The sequence below is a fragment of the Aplidium turbinatum genome, chromosome 17 (assembly GCF_918807975.1).
Source record: "Aplidium turbinatum chromosome 17, kaAplTurb1.1, whole genome shotgun sequence".
Taxonomy (NCBI): Eukaryota; Metazoa; Chordata; class Ascidiacea; order Aplousobranchia; family Polyclinidae; genus Aplidium; species Aplidium turbinatum.
Window position 1 is genome coordinate 12,407,363 of NC_137488.1, and position 20,390 is coordinate 12,427,752.

The 20,390-nt window shown below is 38.3% G+C and overlaps 2 protein-coding genes across 7 annotated transcripts in view; one reads left to right on the forward strand and one right to left on the reverse strand.

Moving 5' to 3' along the window:
• LOC145786994 (uncharacterized) overlaps positions 1-7,516 on the forward strand; it is a 45,593-nt gene extending 38,077 nt beyond the window's left edge. For 4 of the 6 annotated variants that reach the window (XR_014291332.1, XR_014291335.1, XR_014291334.1 and 1 more), the window contains 4 exons: positions 305-457; positions 929-1,123; positions 2,496-3,481; positions 5,153-7,516. Coding sequence is in view for 2 of the 6 variants with exons in the window: in XM_082598745.1 (XP_082454871.1) it covers positions 305-457; positions 929-1,123; positions 2,496-3,309; positions 5,153-5,163 (1,173 nt within the window). In the remaining 4 variants the exon portion in view is untranslated. The remainder of the gene's footprint in view (positions 1-304; positions 458-928; positions 1,124-2,495; positions 3,482-5,152) is intronic. The other 2 variants (XM_082598745.1, XM_082598746.1) reach the window with 2 other exon arrangements.
• Positions 7,517-11,390: 3,874 nt separating this feature from the next.
• Positions 11,391-18,417, reverse strand: LOC145786114 (ras-related protein R-Ras2-like). The gene is made up of 6 exons (XM_082597763.1): positions 18,253-18,417; positions 17,552-17,639; positions 16,998-17,100; positions 16,664-16,775; positions 16,221-16,339; positions 11,391-15,779 (listed from the first exon to the last, which is right to left on the reverse strand). The coding sequence occupies exons 1-6, from the start codon at positions 18,340-18,342 to the stop codon at positions 15,701-15,703; spliced, it is 591 nt and encodes a 196-aa protein (XP_082453889.1). The 5' UTR covers positions 18,343-18,417; the 3' UTR covers positions 11,391-15,700.
• Between the last annotated feature and the right edge of the window lie 1,973 nt (positions 18,418-20,390).

Here is a 20,390-nt window from a genome sequence, read left to right on the forward strand (position 1 = left end):
CTCGTGACGTCACACGCGTGCCAAAGGGGGGGGTTGTAAGTCAGCTGTGGGACTAATATCAGCTGTTCAGAAGCATATCAAACCATTCAACAATTTCTCACAAAATTTCGGGGGGGCCCCTTGGGCCCCCCCCATAAATCCGCGCCTGCCACCAAGTACCATACTTTCAACCTTGAGCAGAGCCTTACTTACTTAAATGTTTTCTATTGCAGTTTTTCTGCCTAATTTATCATGTCTGCAATTTAAGCAAAGTAACAGGTGTATACAACCAAGCATTAAATCATACAAAAAATTCTAATTCCAGGCGGAAAGGTTACGGAGCACGGCATCAAGGTACGACTCTTCTTCGTTGCCGGACCGAGGCAGCAGGCATCGTTCCGGGTTGAGAACCAGCGATTCAGACCTTTCTAGATACTCAACTACTTTGGATAAACAAGAAAGTAAAGATTTTAAGAAAGTATGTTCTAGTTGGTTGGTGGATATTTGTATGTATCTGATTCTGCAATAACGAAAGTTTTTCTAACCGTCAAGTTTTTATGACTTTTGTGATTTTTTATGGCACATATTGTTCCAGCGATTTTTTTTTTGGGAGAAATTTTTGTGATTTGGTGTCGCGAGCGGTTGGCCTGTCGAACTGGCAATCGGAAGGTCGTTAGTTCGATACCGGTAGCTGCTCGTGCTGCCATCAACGCAGTTTACAACACACTTACTGAAAGTATGCACAAGATAATTTTAACAGCGTATTTTTATAAGAGGAAACCCAATTAAAAACTTGAGTTTTTTTGTTACAATATAATGTGTACATTCCATTTATGAATTAAAAGAAATTTACTTTATGATGTAGTAATTTCTCTTTTGCACAATCTGGGACACATTCCTCTATATTTAATAGTAGGCCTACGTGTAATCTGATTATTCCTGACTGCAGTTATATGATGACCAAGTAGCCGAAAATAAGAGATTGAAAAATGATCTTTCGGAAGCAAGGAGAAAAATCTCTGAACTTGAAACCAAGTTGAGCAAAATCGAAGACCCCTCCACTCAACGACGAGCGATCGAAAGCGAGCGGAGGGAACGACGCGCCATGGAGCGAAAACTAGCTGAAGTTGAAAAAGAGTTACTGGTAAGTTCAGTTCAACTGGAAAAAGCAATGATCTATTTATCTTGAGGGAAAGTTGCTCGGTTTAAACATGTTAAAATACACTTACACTTTTTTATGTTTTTTTTTTCATTCATTCCCGTTCTACACATAGTGGCTGAGTTTCTTGTAGTTTCAACGTATCTTGCACATTGACATGAACTTTCCAGTCTTTCGGAACTTTTAATGCTGATTTCTTGTGACGGTTTTTGATTGTTTTCTTCGGTTAGAGATTAAAAGTTAAGCAAGCTGGGTTTAAAATATCACGCTCGTGTTATCTGACTGGTGATGTTCGCACAAGATAATCTTTTCAAGTTTAAATAACGGTGATCATGCTGTTGAACCATGCCCAAGTAGTAAAATCCGTTTTTTTCACAATGATTCAACGTCTGTAGACGTTTCTCGGCAGCCGATTGTTGACAATGTGAAAAGAACGGATTTCGCTAGATGGCCATACCGACATTCTTTTGCATTATCAAGCTGTCGTCACTTCTTTGAATTTCTGCACAAACGTCGTTCTTCAAGCTTATTTCCGAAATGGCAGCATATTCTACGTTAGTTACACGTGCCAGAGCGTAAAAACGACGTGAAAGGTGCAAGTTGACCATGTCAGTCCCCACACTGCACCAGACCAGTAGAAAACTTTGTTTCTGGCAATGTCGAAGCTATTAAATATAGCAATAGCGACTCCAACTATTATAGTAATGATTAAAATAATGTCTGTCGTGGTTTGGGTGAAACGAGTGCCTGATATGACGTTTGTATAATATATATTCTCTATTGTCAAACATAACATTGAGTGTCATATTGTTTTAATCTCCTATCTGTTGAAATCATTTATTGCTTTGATCTAGAATCTAGAAGACAAAATTTTATCAATTTGCTTTTTACAAACCGCATTTTAGAAGACGACTTGGTTTCTACAATACTATCCTACTGCTCTCTTGCACAACGTGCATACATTATTTGCCATACCTTATGATTTTTTTCGTTTGGGTCACTTAGAATTGAATGAAAATGGCTTTGCAAGGAGGCCTGGGGCGGTAAAGAAAATTCATGCACATGGCACATCAACATTGTTTGTTTAACGGCTTTTGTGATTACATCTTTGAAGTCGAAACCATTAATTTTTGTAATATAAGCCCTGTCATGCTAGTGAGCATTGGTAAAGTTAGCAAAAGATTTTGCAACAGTTTTCACGTGCTTTTGTGCAATGTTTCTTCCAAGCACCACTCCAAACAGTATGGAGTCGCGTGTATGGAGAAGTTGTTCATTTTTTCGTTGAGGGCCATGAGTGATGTTTACCTGTATCGTTTTTGTGTGCCCACGATTTTTATCTTGCCAACTCTTCGTTCAGGAAAACACGAAAGATGAGCAAAATCTTCTTTCGCAAAACAAGGAACTGAAACAAGAAAACTTGTCACTGACCAGACTGGTCAACAAGTTAAGTGAGATGGACAATTCAAAAACCGCGCCACCACTGTCTAGCATTGGCAATCATGAAAAATCAACTGCGAAACCAGCAGAAAGTTTTGGTGCTAGTAAATACATCACCTTGTCCCAAAACAAAGAAGAGGAAAATTTTGATGAACTTGATTCAAGATCACGAGACTCTGATAGAGGGTCCTATTCAGAACGCTATTCTCAAGGATCAGAAGAAAGCAGTGAAGTAGAAAGAAAGCCATCGTACTCCAGCCTCTACAAATCATCAGCATATCCCCCAACATCTCGAACTTCAAAAATGTCTCTTCAACCAGAGCCGGTTTCGTCGTACAGATCTAGCTCTCCTCAAGGTCGTGACAATGGGGATAGTGTGGATGCTGGTGATCGGTGGTCCTCATCACGACCAATGTCCACGTATGCTGGCACAGGAGGTTACAAGGAGAGAGGCCAAAACTCTAGATTCTCGTCAACAGCACCATCTTCTACATCAGGATACCGCACTACTCCTTCATCCACATCCCGGAACCCGTACATTTCATCATCTTTATCCAGTTCCTACTCCAGCAAAAACCACCTGTTATCTTCCAACCGTTCTTCCGACAAGCTGTTGGGATCCAATGACAAAAAATTGCCTTCATCTTCCTACAAAAATCGTTCGTACGAGCCGAGTTCTGCATCTCATGGTCGTTCTCCCGTGTCTTTCTCCTCCGCAAACTCCAAGCGTGTAGGTAATTTGATTGACAATTACCGTAGCAGCACGCTCAAGCCCTAACGACGCAAGCATGGCGGCTGTCACGGAGAGAAAGAAGCGGAATTTCTCTGAGGCAGAGAGATACTACTTCTGTGAACACTAGCACCACACCTTCACAGCCGCTTCTTAACTTCTGATCAAACATCAAGGTGATAAAATTGTATGTTGCTTCAACGTGCATTAAGTATGGCGGCTTAATTTAGTTTTCTTTTCTGTTGAGTCAACCTTGAGAGCGGCAAAAATCTCAACAAATGTCACAGCATGCCCTGCCCTGTTTTAAAATCAGTTCTTTTTACATCGACTCAACATTACAAAAAGTTGAATCGACGTACAGGATCTGATTTTTTTGTGTTTTGTTGCAGCTTGGTGCTTTTTGATATCGTGTGCTCGGAGTTTACTTTCACCAATATCACGTCGTCTAATGAGAATGCAAGTGTCAGCACTATCATGATGTTATATTAACGTCAAATTTTCAGCTGGTGTTATGTTGAAGTTGTGGTATCGTGTCAGCTCTCTATCTCATCCAGAAGTCATCTTTTCTTACATTGGTTCAACTTCTGCAGAAGTTACTCCGAAGACTCGTCTGCAGACGTTGACTCGATGTAAAAAGGACTTTACTGGCTGGGATGTTGCTTTTTGTGCGAAGCAGTAATTTCTGTTTTTGCATGAGCTTAAACTTGAAAAGGAAACGAAACACGTTTCATAACCTGCCAGCAGGCAGATGAGTTTGGCAGATGAGCATCCGCAAATTGATGATGAAATTCTTCTGCATCTGCATGAATGGAGATCAAGCGTATATGCATGCGTGCGATTTCTCATTTTGTAACCTGACGCTGTTTGTGAGGATAAATTGCAGTAGCAGCGGCAACTCATCACGCAGCTTCTGTAATAGCTTAAGCAACCGATGTAAGCATGAGCATACCAGATATTTCATGCGGGCGAGTTGGTCCACCAACAATCTTGCACTGGTCGTTCAGACCAGACTGAAAACAGTCATGTTTAAAAAGTGGTGAAACATTTGCTCAATTATCTGGTGCGCTTGCACAGCAGCTAAACCTTGCACTCGTGCGATCGACAGATGTGCCAGACAATTAAGTTGGAACTGAACGGTTTACTACCATGTAAAAGGTTGCGTCAAGTAATTGCGATGTGTCGAAAGATTTATCGATTTATGTTGATATTGGACTTTTCTGTTACTTACAACAAAATCAAATCTTTAAAACTTTTCACTTCACTATTCCTCATATTCAAATAAAATCTTATATGCAAATCCATCCTTACCGCAGCATTGTTGCCTGGCTTTGCTCGGCTTGTCGTGTGGCAACCCTGCAACACGCTCATGTTTGTTTGACCGTGCATTGCACAAAATATTTCTGCGTTTCAGCAAATCAATCTTTTTTACATTGATTCAACGTCAGCAGACGTTGAATTAATGTAAATAAGGTCTGATTTGTTGGCTGGGTTGGCCCTAGTGCATTCAACAAATTCTACTAACTTTACATGCGATTCAAGCTTGAATCAATGTAAGGACGGAATTACTTTGCGAACAGCGCTAGGTTTTGTTGTTGTAAGTCAGAGTTTTTGTTTTCAAAATTTTGTGTAAGTTTTGTTTTAACAACGTTTAATCAAAGTTATTTCTTGTAATAAAAATTGTTAATGCTTTCAACAAAAGGTCATCCCCAGCAGATCATTTTTTCAACCCCAATTGTAAACCAAGTTTTTTGAATAAATAAATCATGTTCAAGATATTACAGAATTTCTACCAAACATATTGCATCATAATTCTAGAAATATGTCATTAATATTTTTCCGTATTTTAGGCTCTCACTGAGCTGAGGTCGGACAATCAACGTCTGAAAGATGAAAACGGAGCTTTGATCCGCGTCATCAGCAAGCTGTCCAAGTGAAGAAGATTTTTGCACATGGTTCATTGCTTAACCGCATTCTTCATTCATTGCTCGCGCTGGCCAGGTAGATCAGCAACTACCGTCTGTTTGTGAGTAGTTCATAAGTGTGACAACTGCGCCACTGTGCGGACGGGCGAGTTTGTGTGCTCCACGATTCAAAAACCGTTTATTGCGCCCTCTACTGGTTCGTCTGGTCTCAACCTTCGCCAATGGGTTGAAACGTCATAATTTAATCTCTGTAGTAGGTAATAACTTCGAATTAAACGCATACTTTGGGCTGTAGTTGAAATTGCCAAGCGTATACCAATTGTCTTGTGTGTATTGCTAGTCGCATTACTCTCCTGATGTTGACATTGAACATTCTTCTTCCTGTTAGGCGTATCATGCAGTAGTTCAGTTTTTTGATCGCGGCGGTTTGGAAATGTGACATCAAAACCACTGTTTAACATAGCTATGATTTATAAAACGTGCCACTAAATGTATGTTACTTATCAAGAATCGAAGAAGTTTCAAATTGGTTTAATGGAGTGCTTGAATGGAGCCAACTAGTTAAATCACTGTAATGCTGATTGAAATATCGGGTTGGGCGATGGCTGACGAAATGCCTGGTCAGCTAAGCAGTCCTTTTTACATTGATTTAGCGTCGGGAAGATTTTGAATTAATGTAAAAAGGACTGATTCACTGGCAGGATATGGGTACCGCATATTGCATTTCACTAGGCCAAGAATGCATGTAAACTCCGCAAAAATAACGGCCTTCATCGTATTTATCACAAGTAGAAATTTGAGACTGGGTATTTTTTGGAGAGTACGCTTTAAGATCGCAGTGGGTGCATCACGGTATGCAATAGTCCGACTATCGGTTCTCGCTTGGAGAACTCAAATTTACAAAGTTCTTACACTTCATTACAAGATTGCTGTTGAGCACAGGCGTTATATTGTTTCAAAAGTAACTTCGCAACTTCAACATTGCATAAGAAAATACAACAACGTACAAACTGCTTTCCCTTCCATTTGTCGGATGAATCATAGGCGGGTAAATCGTCTCGGTGTCCACTCGGAAAATTGTTTTGACATTTGACAAAAATATCCTGTTTTGGTCCTTTTTAAAAAGTAACAAATTGTTAAGCGGTGCACCTAGTCTCTTCCTCAAGGAGTTTGCCAACCACCGGCAAATTGCTTTTGGTGAACCACATATCAAAACTAACGAAATTATGCGTTTTTTTCTTTATTTTTGTTTCGCGTTTGTTTATGCCGAGGTGTTGATAAATTGTTTTAAATTTTCACATCAATGAATATCATTGCTTCTGTGCTCAGTGATTTTTGGCGTGATGTTAAATCGATGTCAGCCCTTTTCTCGAACTTGGAATTTATTTATTCCGTGAAGTGAAAAGTTTGTTCATTCCCTTTAAAGTTTAAAGCATACCAGTTTTGCGACAATGAAACACTTCGTTAGACCACAACAACACAAGCAAATCAGGTTTTAAAGTATTTGTGAACTCGAAATATAAAAAACTGCTTTATAAATAGACCTTTAAATGGCCACTACTTTAGGCTTGTGCTGAGTGGAGTCGTCGTATCATCTTCATCCAATTTCAATTGTTTCGATGCAAGTTAAAATTTGCATTCGTTGTGTCATAACGAATGCAAATTTTAGCGATCAGCTGGAAAAATTGGTTCATTTTACATTAATTCAGCGTCTGCAGACGTTGACTCACTATAAAGAGAGCCAATCTTGGACTTCACAATGTAAAATTACTGTGTTTCACCTGAAAAAATGCGGTACATGTTTGTTGTTAAATAGGCTAATAATTTTAGTTCACCAAAGTTTTTAAGCTTCACTGGCACAGTTGCACGAACGTTTTGTATAACCTGTGTTCAAGTTTAAACGCTTCAGAAAAGTAGTGAACTGGCACAGAATGTTTGTAGGCAAATTTTCACACTTTCGTATTTCAATCGTTGTTTGGATTTCCATTCATATTTTGACAAATGTGGTGCTGGTACATAAAAATTTTCCAAGCTACGTAACCCACATTCAAAATAAAATCTGTCAGAGGTAAATTGAGAGCACGGTGGATGTATCGACGCCTGGATGGGTTTTTATGCTTTTTCTTACATTATTCAATGTTTTAACTGCTTCGTAATGCTATGATCATATTGAACAAATTAAATCTGTTGAGTTTTGTTACCTTTGTTGAGTGAATTTTCTTACAGACTGGTGCAGCGCAGCCGTTGTTCTTTCTTCTTGGTATGACTGGACACTTGCAGGAAATAAAATGTCCCACCCAATTAAGAATTTTTTTGTGAGCTACTTATTCCGTTTGTTGCATCAATGTGATGTACATTAGGGTGTTTCATTTTTTCACCACTTTTGAAATTCAAAATGCCTGGGGTCCCATCTGGTGGTATTTGGGGAAAAAAGTTTACACCCCAATTTTTTTTCAATTATGACGTCATATTGAGGTGGTCCACGAGGTTTGAAATTTTTGGGCCTCAAAATCTCGAAATTTGGGCGTATCTCCGGAACCACACATCATAGATCGACAAAATTAGTATCAAAATGCGCAGAAGGGTCGGTTTCCTATACCTGATGTAGAGAATATTAAGGTCTATCTGCTTGAGAAAAAAAGTTATTTCAAAAAATCTGATTTTCGGTCTATTTTCTCCTGATGAACAGAGATCAGGTGATCAAGATAATAAGTTTTTCTGTATTTTTCCGCTCTTGGAAGCTGTTATTGCGTAGTAATAGTTGGTGTTAAGGTTTCAGTACTGGGCTTGTCTAGTCTTGCTATCTGGTTAAGCAAAGCCCCATCTTGCATTGCTCCGGGTCCCTTCTTGGCGCCGTCCACAAAAGAAATGACGTGGGAAAGATATATTTCGTTTATGTGGGACATACATTTAAGGGTATGAATATCATGACCAACTTCATCATTATAATAATTGACCAGTCGAGTATTGACTCCGGACTTTTTTCCTGTATTGAGAGCAGTCGTATCAGCCATGACTGAATATACTTGGGATAGGTGAACTCTGCAAGCCTCCTGGATGATGGTGTCAAAAATCAGTGCTGCAGTGACCGACACAATTTTGGGAAAATATTTAACAGCAAGCACACTTTCGTGCTTCATGCCATTATCATCAACAAGTTGACCCAAGAAAACGTATCGATCTATTTTATCGACAACGCGCCCATCATAACATAACTGCATGGCAGAAGCTGAGTTGAGAAGGTTCTCACTTTCCATCAGAGATTTTTCTCTTGTTTTTTGTCGTTGGCGGTATACTGTCGAAGGTGCTGCAGCTATTTGATCTTTTCCAAGAACCGACCTCATAAGATCTGACTGTTGGCGTACCGAAGTCATCCTACGATCAGCAAGTAAACAACTTCTATCATTTATTGAAAAAGAATGTACTTTCTTGTACACTTTTCCCCCAATAGCTGGTTTCAGAGGCTCGTATTCCCTATCATCTTCCTAATTCATATCCCCATCAGAGTCGCTTTCGCTACTGTGTAGACATCTAACTGCTTCATTTCTTTTTCTTTGTTTCGAATATAGTAATGCCGATGCTTTGGCAGATTGTATGCCAGAAGTGCTCGGTTGTTCAACTTCACTGCTCGTTTCCCACCTCCTTTTATGATTTTCCCGTTCTAAAGCCTTTTCTACATGGTTGACATCTACGCCACTGATAAGCATTTTTCAATCTTTTTGCTGATCTTTCAAGAAAGCGATTTCTTTCTCCTGGACTCGGTTTTCGAGTTCACAGGTGCAAGAGAGTTTCTTTTGAAAAACAACCAGATTTTCGGAGATCGAACACTTCACTTACATGCACATATATCGAACAAGTTCTGTAACCATTTAGTTAACCATTTATCGAACAAGTTCTGTAACCAAGTTCTGTAACCTTTAGGATGTACATTGTACATCCTAAAGAGCAAATCGGCCGTTTTTCACATTGATTCAACTTCTACAGATTTTGAATCATTCCAAAAAACGACTGATTTTCTGTCTGAAGGGATATCGCCCAGACAAGAAACATTTCAATCGGTGAGATTGACCTGACCAGAAATCAATGCCTGAACAATGCCTCATCGTGTTGCTAAGCCAAGGCAACGTGCTTTCGACAGGCAAGCCGACGTCATTTCCAACGTTGTGCAAGCGCCTTCAATTCAGCCACGCAACCGATATTTTCAACCAACTTGGATTTCAAGAGACATTTTTTTGCTAGGAGGGGCCAAACAAGGATGACGTCATAATAGATGACCAGCGCCAAAAACGTTTCGTCTCGAAACTTGATAACGTTGACTTTGGCAAGCAGGAAAATTTTGATTCGTCAGACAATCACTTGTTGACCGTCTGACTAAATTTTATAATCAAAATCTATTTTCCCATCTTTCAATACTTTGTAGCCTATCCATGCCCAGTAGTTGAAGATTTAGATTAAGGTATGCCATTAGGTTATGTGTCTTGCCAAAGACACAGCCGCATACGCTGTAGCGGTGTGGAACCAGCGCCCTGTCGAACAAGGCTATGCAGCCGATTTTTCATTTCACTTGCTCACTAAGTAGCCTACCTTACTGATGACATCAGCTGTTACAAAATTGCCAGGCAGGACGGTGAGAGTTTTTTTTTGAAATTAGTCAGGCTGTTGACTGTGACAGTCAGAAGAATGTTGTAAAACCGGCCGCATCTCCAGATTGCCATGGTAGGCCGAGCAATGTAAGCTTTACATAATACAGCAAAGTTCAAAGAAATTCACATGACGCTCAACAAGGTTCAACATGAACCGTATCGAAAATATCCTCCGCTTCCGGATTGCGTATTCAAAGCTTAAACACCAATTTCCTTGTCAGAAATCCAATAATAAGTAATGTAGTGCTATAGAAGTGTGCTGGGTTAGTAGGCTTTAACTCAAAAATACAATGGGAAAACTTAGTCTGTGAGTAGGCCTACTACGACATACCAAAGGCATGTGGATGTGGCAGCCTTGAAATTTCAAACGTATGAAACGTTTCAAGTTATTCGTAAAAAAAACATAGCCAAGCGAGAAATGTAACAGACTTGACATGCTTTAACAAAAATCCCATTCTAAAAAAGTCTTTTGTCTTTTTGAATTGAATGAAGCAAATAGACAAATGATGTTGAAGACATTTTTTAAAACAATAAACCTTATCAATATGATGACTGAGTAGCGAATGCCCGACGATTGAAATGACATTGGTTGGACACCAATTGATAACACGCAGCTTTGTCTCGACAAGACAGTCAAAAGTTTGAAGGTGGGCATGAAGATTGACTTCCTTGCGTTCTCGGATATCCTGGTCTGCTGCTAGATTAGTTAATGGTAGCCTACCTAAGTAATAGACAACAAAGCAATTGAGCTGAATAGCAGTAGCCTATTCCAACAGAAGAAAAATAACTTCAAACTTTGGCGCAGCACTGTCCACCATTGTCAAGAAATTGAAGTAAGGAACTGGTTGCCCTAGTTTCGATAGTGTCAAAAGCCAAATATAACGAGAACTTTCTCATCTCCTTAGACATTACGGGACCTTTATAATTTAAATAATGCTTGTAACTCCAATTCGTTGTTGTCACAAAAAGTGTAACACAAATACACAGTCACTTTGCACTTGTGATTTGAAAACACGCAATGCAACTGAAACAGAGACAAGCCATCCAGCAAAAAGTCCAATTTTTTGCATCGTTTCTACGCCCAACAACATTGAAACGATGTAGAGAAGGCAACTCAGTACACACACCAAGCCCAGGGTCTGTCTGACCCAACATTGCACTTCAACGAAAAGGTCGCGATCATTTGAAGCACAGAATTCCCAAAAAAATTGAGTCATCCAGTAACATTTGGTTCGAACAAAAAGGAGTAGGACACTGCGCGAACCGTGAACAGGTTGGTGTGCAGTGTGCACATACGCGCATTTGTTACATGTCGTCATGCAATGCATTAATGTAGATTGCTATTACAATGACTATTGGTCTTGGGAAGAAACTGATAAAAGTGGCGGTCGATTGCCCTTGTGGTTGTGGCAAGAATATTAGTGGTGAGATACTGATGAGCCCAGCCTCATGGGCGAAACACGGTCTCTATCGCTGTCAATTCTTGCTGCAATCGGCTGCCAAGAAACAGACAATTTGTCTTCATAATGTTTTTGCAACTCGAAGCAGCAATATGAAATAAGACGTACAAATAAATAATTTTGTGCTGAACGATATGGGCTACATGTGAAATAACTATTGCTTGATAAATCCAAGAAAAAATGTACAACAGACGTGTTTCTTTTGATCAAAGCGTTGGCAAAACTATTTTCAAAAGCCGATTAATCCTGCTGTGAAAGATTAAACAGCTTGTGCATGAGCAAAAAACTTCTTGGTTTATTGCCTAGGCCAGTGGTCTCCAACCTGTGGGTCGCGACCCCGAGTGGGGTCGCCTTAACTTTTCCTGGGGTCGCCACAACTCACCATATTCAATTTATTATCGTTTCAATTTATCACCGAAAAAAAGACTGATACTTTTTCAAAAATTTTTTTTGTTCTACTTCTAGTTCGCAACCTTTGCCTGTGTTTTGGACTCCTTGGAGTACAGCTACCTCGCATCACAATTAAAATAGTTGCGACAAGTAGGACACAGATCAAAAGCATTGACGATGCTAGTTTAGACTAACTTTTTATTATTCAAGGTGACTCCAGAACGTGCGAATAGTTATTTATGCAGGACTGGTGTAGTGTGCAGACATTTCACCGGCTGTTTACGGTTTCCTTTGCAGCTAGTAGTGGTAATTTGTAGTTACAGTACCAAGTATAGCTAAATAATATACAAAAATGGCAGCAAAATAAGACCACAAAAAGATCAGTATTACGAGGCTTTTTTAAAACTTGGTTTTACTGAATTTAATGGCAAACCAAAGTGTGTGATCTGTCTTAAAATTCTAGCAAAAGAATCGATGAAATTAAACGTCATTTTAAAAAAAATCATCCAGGCTGCGTGGATAAACCATCTAATTTTTTTAAACGTAAATTGCAATCTCTTGCGTCACAAGCAAGTGTGATGAAAGCATTTACAGCGGTAAATAAAGCTGCTGTTTATTCTTCGTTTGTCGCCTCTTATCAGATTGCAAAGCAAAAGAAAGCCCATACAATTGGAGAAAAAATGCTGCTGCCAGTATTGAAGGAAGTTGTGAAAATCATGACTGGAAAAAAAGAGACCAAAAAAACAGTTACTTTGGAATACTTTTGTGTTGCCACATTTCTCTGTAATTGTGCGTACTTACTCTTATTATTTAGTTTCAGCATTACTTGAAATATTTTTCTCCGTATCGGAAAACAAAATGGGGTCGCATGTAAATGCTGATTTCATTTTCATTTAAATTGGGGTCGCTTCTTAAAAAGGTTGGAGACCACTGGCCTAGGCTGTGAACTATCATTAAGCGCCATTGTCGTAGTTTTCATCCCCCATACGACGTTGGTCGTCAACTAATGAAATGGTTCCAGTAGCGGAGGGCGATCAAATCAGCCTTTTTACATCGATTCAACGTCTACAGATGCTGAATCAATGTGCAAAGCACTGACTTGCTGGAAGTGAAACTTTAAGTTTGCATTGCAAGTTTTCCCAATGTCAACATCGTTCACTTTGTCATGCAAGAAAATATCAACTTTTATTTACGGTAAGCGGTAACTGGCTATCGATCAAAATAGATCAGCAAACCTTTGGTGTATCCGACGTCAAATGACGTTAGTTTAATGATTGGTTTTAGGAAATAAAGTAGGCTACGCCTGAAACATGACATGAACCAGACTCGGTGAAGTAGAAATCAATTGATTTAATACTTGAAAATATTTTATTATTTGTCAATCGACAACAAAGGGTATGACAGAAAGATTAACTTATGAAATGTAGGCGATTGCCAGGCAGTCTAGTAAAGACTTTAAACGATGTTTTGCGTAAATTCAACGTCTGATTACACGAACCAGCGCAAAATAAGCGTAATTTGCAAATTGAAAAGATATCGACCATTCGGCAACTTCTGAATCGACCAAATAAGGAAAAGCTATTTTTATCCACCGGACCAAGCCAACTTCATGCGACTGCGCAAGCATGAAGGATAGCAGTGATTTTTAAATAAAATTTCAAATTGCACGCGAAAAGTCCAGGGCTTGCTACCAGTAAATATAACCAAACTCAATGCAACCGTTCGGGAAAGCAGACATCAAAGGCGTGGTTTGCACACAAATCAATTCACCTCTGCGTAACACAGCCGGTGCAATGACGTCATCGATAATATTTCCTCTCGCGAGCGGCACCTGATTAAATGATTTGTTGAAAATGCGCCGTGGTGATGCTCATTGCTCAAGCTCAAAACCGCTGTTGCTTTTAAAAAAGGTTGATATGGAAAGGGCGTGGTATGATCACTTTTCCAGTCAGCAAATCGGTCTTTTTGACATTGATTCAGCATCTGCGCATGTCGTTGTTTATAAACTATTTGGTGATACAAGAAAAATCAACGTGTAATTTGACGCAAACCCACCAATTAAAACGCACAAACTCGCAACCAGCGTCTGCGCACGCTGAATCAATGTAAAGAAGGGCTGATTTGCTGGTTGGGTTGTTTGCTTCTGCACATTTTATCGTGTGCTTAGCTGACGATGTCTGCGTTGGATTCATCTGAAAGAGCTTTGATAGCTGAGCAAGTTGTGCAGGCTTCTGAATAATGTGACATGTGTATCAGTTTTAAATATAATGAAAATAAAATAAACCAACATGGCAGCACTGGCCATTTATCGTCATGAGGATCAACAAAAATTATAGGCACCTTAAACATGTGCCCATCCAGCAAATCAGCTCTCTACAGACGTTAAATCAATGTAAAAGAAGATTGATTTTCTGGCTGGTATTTAAGGTAAAATTACAGTAGGTATGGCGAAAATATATAATTAGTTAAGATTTGCTTTGTTAACTTTTTTGTTGTCATCAAATTGGCCGTAATCGTTGTTTATACACTATTTGGTGATATAAGAAAAATCAACGTGTAATTTAAAGCAAACACACTAATTAAAACGCACTATCTCGCAACCATGCACACAAAGAGTGTAGCATTCTGACAAAATAACATAGGTGGGAAGAAACACTATGACTGAGGAATCACATTAAAAACAAAAAGTGGTACAAGTAGTGACATTAATTGCAAAATCCACTCGATGCTGCAAAGGTTGCCTTTGACAAGTGAGTGATACGTTTAAGATTAATAGGACAAACGTGTGAGGCCAGATAAGAAATCAACTGTTGTTTACATTGATTCAACCTCTGCAAACGTTGAACTAATGTAAAAAAGCACTTGATTTGCTGTCTGGGAAGCATAAGGTAGACGCTGCAAACACATATCCAGCAAGCAAAATCCAACTTCTTTCAAAGTCTGCAGACGTTGAATGAATGTAAAAAAGATGGATTTTGCAAGCTTGGTAAGAAAGGATCGAGTAGCAACTTGAGTTGTGCGCAATGCAAAATAAACATAAAAATAACGTCATTTCACAAATAACCAGGTACAAAAATAACTAGCAACTTTATTAATCGATTTCTTTTTGACTGGGTGGAAGTTTTTTCAAAAAACAAAGTGTGCGGGAATATTACGTGAAAACATGTTGCATTTATGTAACATCGTGATAGTTTCCAATCCGAGAATGTCAGCTTGTGAAAACGAAAGCTCGTTTTGTGTGACAAATGTGGCATATCAGGAATCAGACTATGCGCCGGTCATGGGTGTTGATGGTGCAACCGTACAATCAATGACACTCTACCCAGGCATCAACTTACTCCCAAAGACGTTGAATCCACGTAAAATGAGGCTAATCTGAATGCAATGGAACCCAAAAACAAAACCCGTCATTTTTACATTGCTTCAACGTTTAATCAATGTAAAAATGACGGAATTTGCTGTCTGGCAATGAGACAAAACTTAGTTTCATTTCTACTCAATCATCTGGGGGCCACTGGTTAATCATCATCTAATGGCTTGAAACAACACCATAAAGAAGAAAGATTTCTGAGCATGATTCACCACTTTAAAGGTCGAAAAAGTATAATTTCAATAACAACTAGAAAACGTAAAGAAAAAGCCACAAGACAACATCCAATCGATGTGAAAAAGATGTGATTTTCAATCAAAAAATATAAAAGTATATCCAGCGGAACCCAGATCGCAATATCCGTCATTTCTACATTCATTCAAGGTCTGCAGACGTTAAATAAATGTAAAAATGACGGATTTTACTGTCTGGGAAGTCTCTTTGTAAAGTGCAGATGACTTGCAGGAACTTATTGAAACTGAATTTTTTTTTCTTTGATTCCTTTTAGTAGATTGCGATCTCAATGCTGGGCCTTGCAAGCAGGGTCATAGCAACACAGTGCAGCCATTGACTTGACAATGATACTGCAGAAGTTCAACCCTGACTTCAATTAAACAACAACACACGGACATCCCTTCTTCGGTCCAGGTTCTTCTGGGGTTTCGGGATCGGCGTATTTTTGAAAGTTTCTGATGAGCAGAAAATACGCTTGAACAGAAGTCTAGGTGAGACTCTACTAGAGCACATCATTTATGACAATAAACTAAAACGGAAAATAATAGTATTTGAATCAATTTAACACAAAACTAATTAACACATGGTAATTCTGAAGAAAAACTTTAACCAAGAAGGGTCAATTATCCTATTACCTTCGGCCAAACTGTGTGGATTAATTCATTATTATTACTATTTCAATCAGTACTATTACACGTCCAGCATTTACAAATGTCCCCAGACAGCAAATCAACCGTTTTTTACACTGATTCAAAGTCTGCAGACGTTGAAGCAATGTAAAAAAAAAACGATTGATTTGCTGTTTGGGTCAAGACAATTGATGCTTTAATGCAGTCAATGTAATATTGTGAAGTCAATGTAATATTATGAAGTCAATGTAATTATGTATATTTCACCTTATGCTACGAACGAGATCATAAAAAGCTTGTTCGACATTGATTATTGATTTCGCGCTGGTTTCGATGTAAGGTATGCCAAACTCTTTCGCCATGGCCTTGGCATCAGTTTGACTAACCTGAGTGAAGAATCAGTAAGTATTGACACCTGTAAACTCAATTTTTGCAGGAGCATGCCTGGTGACGTTGTTTAGATCAAGCAAAAAGAAAACAGCTAAGCCAGTTTTTCTATCCAACTTCACGCATATAATTAGAATTAGGTGTCTTGGTTAAAACACAACTGTCCCAGACAGTAAAATCGGTCTGCAGACGTTGAATCAATGTAAAATGACCGATTTTGCCGTTTGCAGTATGCTCTTGGGCGTCAAGGTAACAATATTTTGAACTGCTTTTGGGCGCTGTGTCTTTGAAAAGGAACATCAAACTGGCTGTCGACAACTTACCACTCTTGGTGGAGTGGGTAAATCACATTTATTTCCTACTAATATCATTGGAAATTCATCGCGGTCTTTCACCCTCAAGATCTGTCTATGAAAATTGTGTATTTCATTGAAGCTGTGAAGATATAAATTGTGTTACTGGTCATGAAATGATAACTCTTCAAATCAATCTGCTACTGCTAGTGATTTACCAAAACATTACATTAAGTTTATGGTGATTAAACAAATGATTTAACAAAGATAAATAAAGTTCAACTGCATACTAGCATGTGCAAAGATCGTCAAAATACTGAACAAGTATTGTCATATAAAAATATGCAGATTTTTGTATTTTTACCTCAGTCTGTCAGCAACTGAAAAAACTAATAGGAATCCTTCCCCAGACCTCATGTACTGCTCTCTCATTGCACTGAATTCTTCCTGTCCGGCAGTGTCCAAAACTGAAAATAAAATTTCATTTGGAACAGTTCTTGTAATAGTGTAATACATAACGTTTTCAATATAAGCATAAAAACCCTGACAACAAATTAGTTCTGTTTTCATTGTTTCAACGTCTGCAAACCGTAAAACATAAATATTATCTGCATGGCTTGATGTTCTGGTTAGGGCAGGACTATTGAAAGCAATCAGTTTGTTTCATGACAAATCAAATCCAACTGGCAAAACGAGTCAATTTGACATTGTTTCTACCCCTACAAAAGTTACAAGATCACTAAAGCTGAGGACTTTCAGTTTCATTATAAGTTATATCAGGCTGTTGTTTTTACTCATTGACTATATGTCTACAACTTAGTCAAAAATAAGACTCTTTTTACATGCAGAAGATTACACTGGTGCACTATTCACTACAATAATCAGTGCTGAATATATCACATGGCTAAGAACACTTACTATCAAGCTTTCCAACTTTCCCATCAATAACACATTGCTTTCTGTACGAGTCTTCAATTGTTGGATCATAATCCGTTACAAAGTAAGACTGAAAAATTGAAAAAGAAACAACATTATTTTAAACAACCATGAGGTATCTTATCTTTGCTAAAGCTTAATGGTTACAAACGATTATGTCATTTTGTAAATGTTAAAGTATACCGGTAGTATTGAATTATATATACCATCTAGGACAGGTGTGTAGTCAATAAATAAATTTAAGACCACCGGTATATGAAGCTAACCACATTTACGAATACTGAGCCAGACAGTTAGGCAACAAAATGATTAAATGTTAGAAATTCTGATTGCGAATAACTGAGCAAATAAACTGAAAAAAAATAATTTATGGTGATAAGATAGGTTTAGATATATATATACGTATAAATGTTGACCTCATACTTTTGCCGATAACTTAGGAAAAATCTTTAAGAACTTTGTTCAAGCTATTTTGCACTAGAAAAACTGACATGCCTACAATTAAATCTTAAATTAATATAAATTGTAGTTTTAAAACATGTTGACACACACATGGTAGGTTTTATAATAAATTACATGATTGGTTTAAATATATCAACCCTGATATCTAGGCTACATCATGCACAATCACTAAATGATGGCACAAATTATTATTAATCTGACATGCAAATTATACTATGTACCTGAATAAACTGAATTGTCAATGCACTTTTTCCAACACCACCACCTCCAACCACAACAAGCTTGTATGCAGTCTGCTCTGATGTAGCCATGGCAAGTAACACAAGGTTTAATAAAAACCAACGCACAAAACAACAACAGGCACTAGATGTTGAAACCCATTTCTAAAACTTAGCTAAAAATATATATGCATAAATTGAAATGAAAGAAAACACAAGATGAAAGTTCTGTTCACTCAGTTTTAAACAGTGGAAAATTGACAAGAGTGGTACCGTAACTTTGCCATCCATACCAGATAAGTAAAAAGCAGTTTTTCCAATACGTTTTGTCAAGGCAAAATGCAGGTTTCAAATAGGGTCTGCTACTATTCGGCTAGTCCGATTCGGCTGGTCCGATTCGGCTGCAGTCTTTTTCGGCTGGTTTGTTAGATTTACGGAAGGATTTTGTTGGATTATAGAAGGATTATGGTTGGATTTTCAAAAATTTGGCGAATAGGGAACTAGCCGAGAAAGACTGTACCCGAATAGGGAACTAGCCGGATCGGACTAACCAAAACGGGCCATTCCGCTCAAATAAAACTCATTAATCATGTGTTTTTATTGTACCACATGTTTATGAAGTTTCACTGTATTGCAAAAAATAAACCAAATTTGTATAAAAAAAAACTTCCTGATTTTATCTTGCCTATTTGGTTAGGATTTAATTGTTGTAAGGAGTAAAAAGCTTTTTTTCGACTTTCTGATCTTCAACCATACTGCACTGATCAGGCGATCACAGGGTGTCGACCACTGCTTTGTCTCCATTTGTGGAAATAAACCAATCAACTTTTGTAGCCACAGATAACATATATACTAGACAGAATTCACTATTCCATATGTTTAAAAGTATGGATAACTTTGGAATGTTTTTCTAGTTAAAATAAGCTAAATTAGCAACACAACATGGTAAGTATGATTCAGTGTTGTACGTTGACGGCGTCAACTTTTTGTTGACGTTGAGGCTAGCGCCGTCAGTTTATTTTTTAGTTGACGGAAGTGATAGCGCCGTCAACTATTTTGCCGATTTTAAGCGTCAAGCGCTATGCATCATTTTTTGTTTTCATGAAAAATCTTGCTTTACAATCAGAGTTGCACAATGTATTCTGCCATCGCAATCATCCAAATTACCCGCTTTCACGTTGGTTGGAATGGCTACCAGGAATACAAATGGAAGAAGTTTGCCAAATGGTGATCACTCATATCGTGAGCAGTATCGAGAACGAGGGATCAGAGAGAGAAAGAGGAAAATCAATAAATGTCATCGCGAGGGTTGAAGATACATTATTTCAAGAGTTCTATACCCTTGAAAACAGCGATGTTGGTGCAGTGGACCTCGTTAAAAGATTTATATATTATGCTAAACCATCACAGCATGCTTGGAACAGTGATCCCTTTCCAAGTAAACGTTTTCAAGACTTGTTTTTGAAATACAACACACCAATACCATTCAGCACTGCTGTGGAACGCATGTTTTCACTTGGAAAGGACATTATGCGTCCCAAACGCAGCAGATTGTCAGACAAACGATTTGAAATGCTTGTGTTTCTACAGAGTCTGCTACTATTCGGCGAGTCCGATTCGGTGAGTTCCTAACCTCTAACCCTAAAACGGCAATGATTAATTAGGCTACGGTACCCGATAATTAAAAAAAAAAAAATTGAAAAAATCACCTAATAGGGCCGGACTCACCGAATCGGACTCACCAAAACAGGCCATTCCGGTTTTTACAAGTAAATAACTAATAATCTAAGCAGCTAATTACAATACAGTCTCAAAACATACAACCTGCTCTTTATTTATAGCCATTGTTCGCCTAAACTTGGTTGAAATACATCTGTTTTGTGAGACCCTGGCTAAAATAGCGCTAGAAATTAGCGCCAACGCCGTCAATTTCTTTAAGAGCTGACGCAGTACTTTACGCCGTAAAGTTTTTAGGCAATTTGCGCTGACGCTGATGCCGTTAATTTATTTCATTGACGTGTACAACGCTGGTATGATCTGTATTTAATTCAACGTTTTACAAATCAAACATGACTGACTTCTTCAAGAAAATACATAATAAATAAAATGGTATAACTCAGAATTATGTTGCTGAACATATG

Coding starts and splice junctions, on each gene's coding strand:
- LOC145786114 (XM_082597763.1), bottom strand. CDS start 18,342: ATGGCTACATCAGAGCAGACTGCATACAAGCTTGTTGTGGTTGGAGGT. Junction 16,776..16,997: donor TCAGTTGCTGACAGACTGAG/GTAAAAATACAA, acceptor ATATCTTCACAG/CTTCAATGAAATACACAATT. Junction 15,780..16,220: donor GATCTCGTTCGTAGCATAAG/GTGAAATATACA, acceptor TCTGCTCATCAG/AAACTTTCAAAAATACGCCG.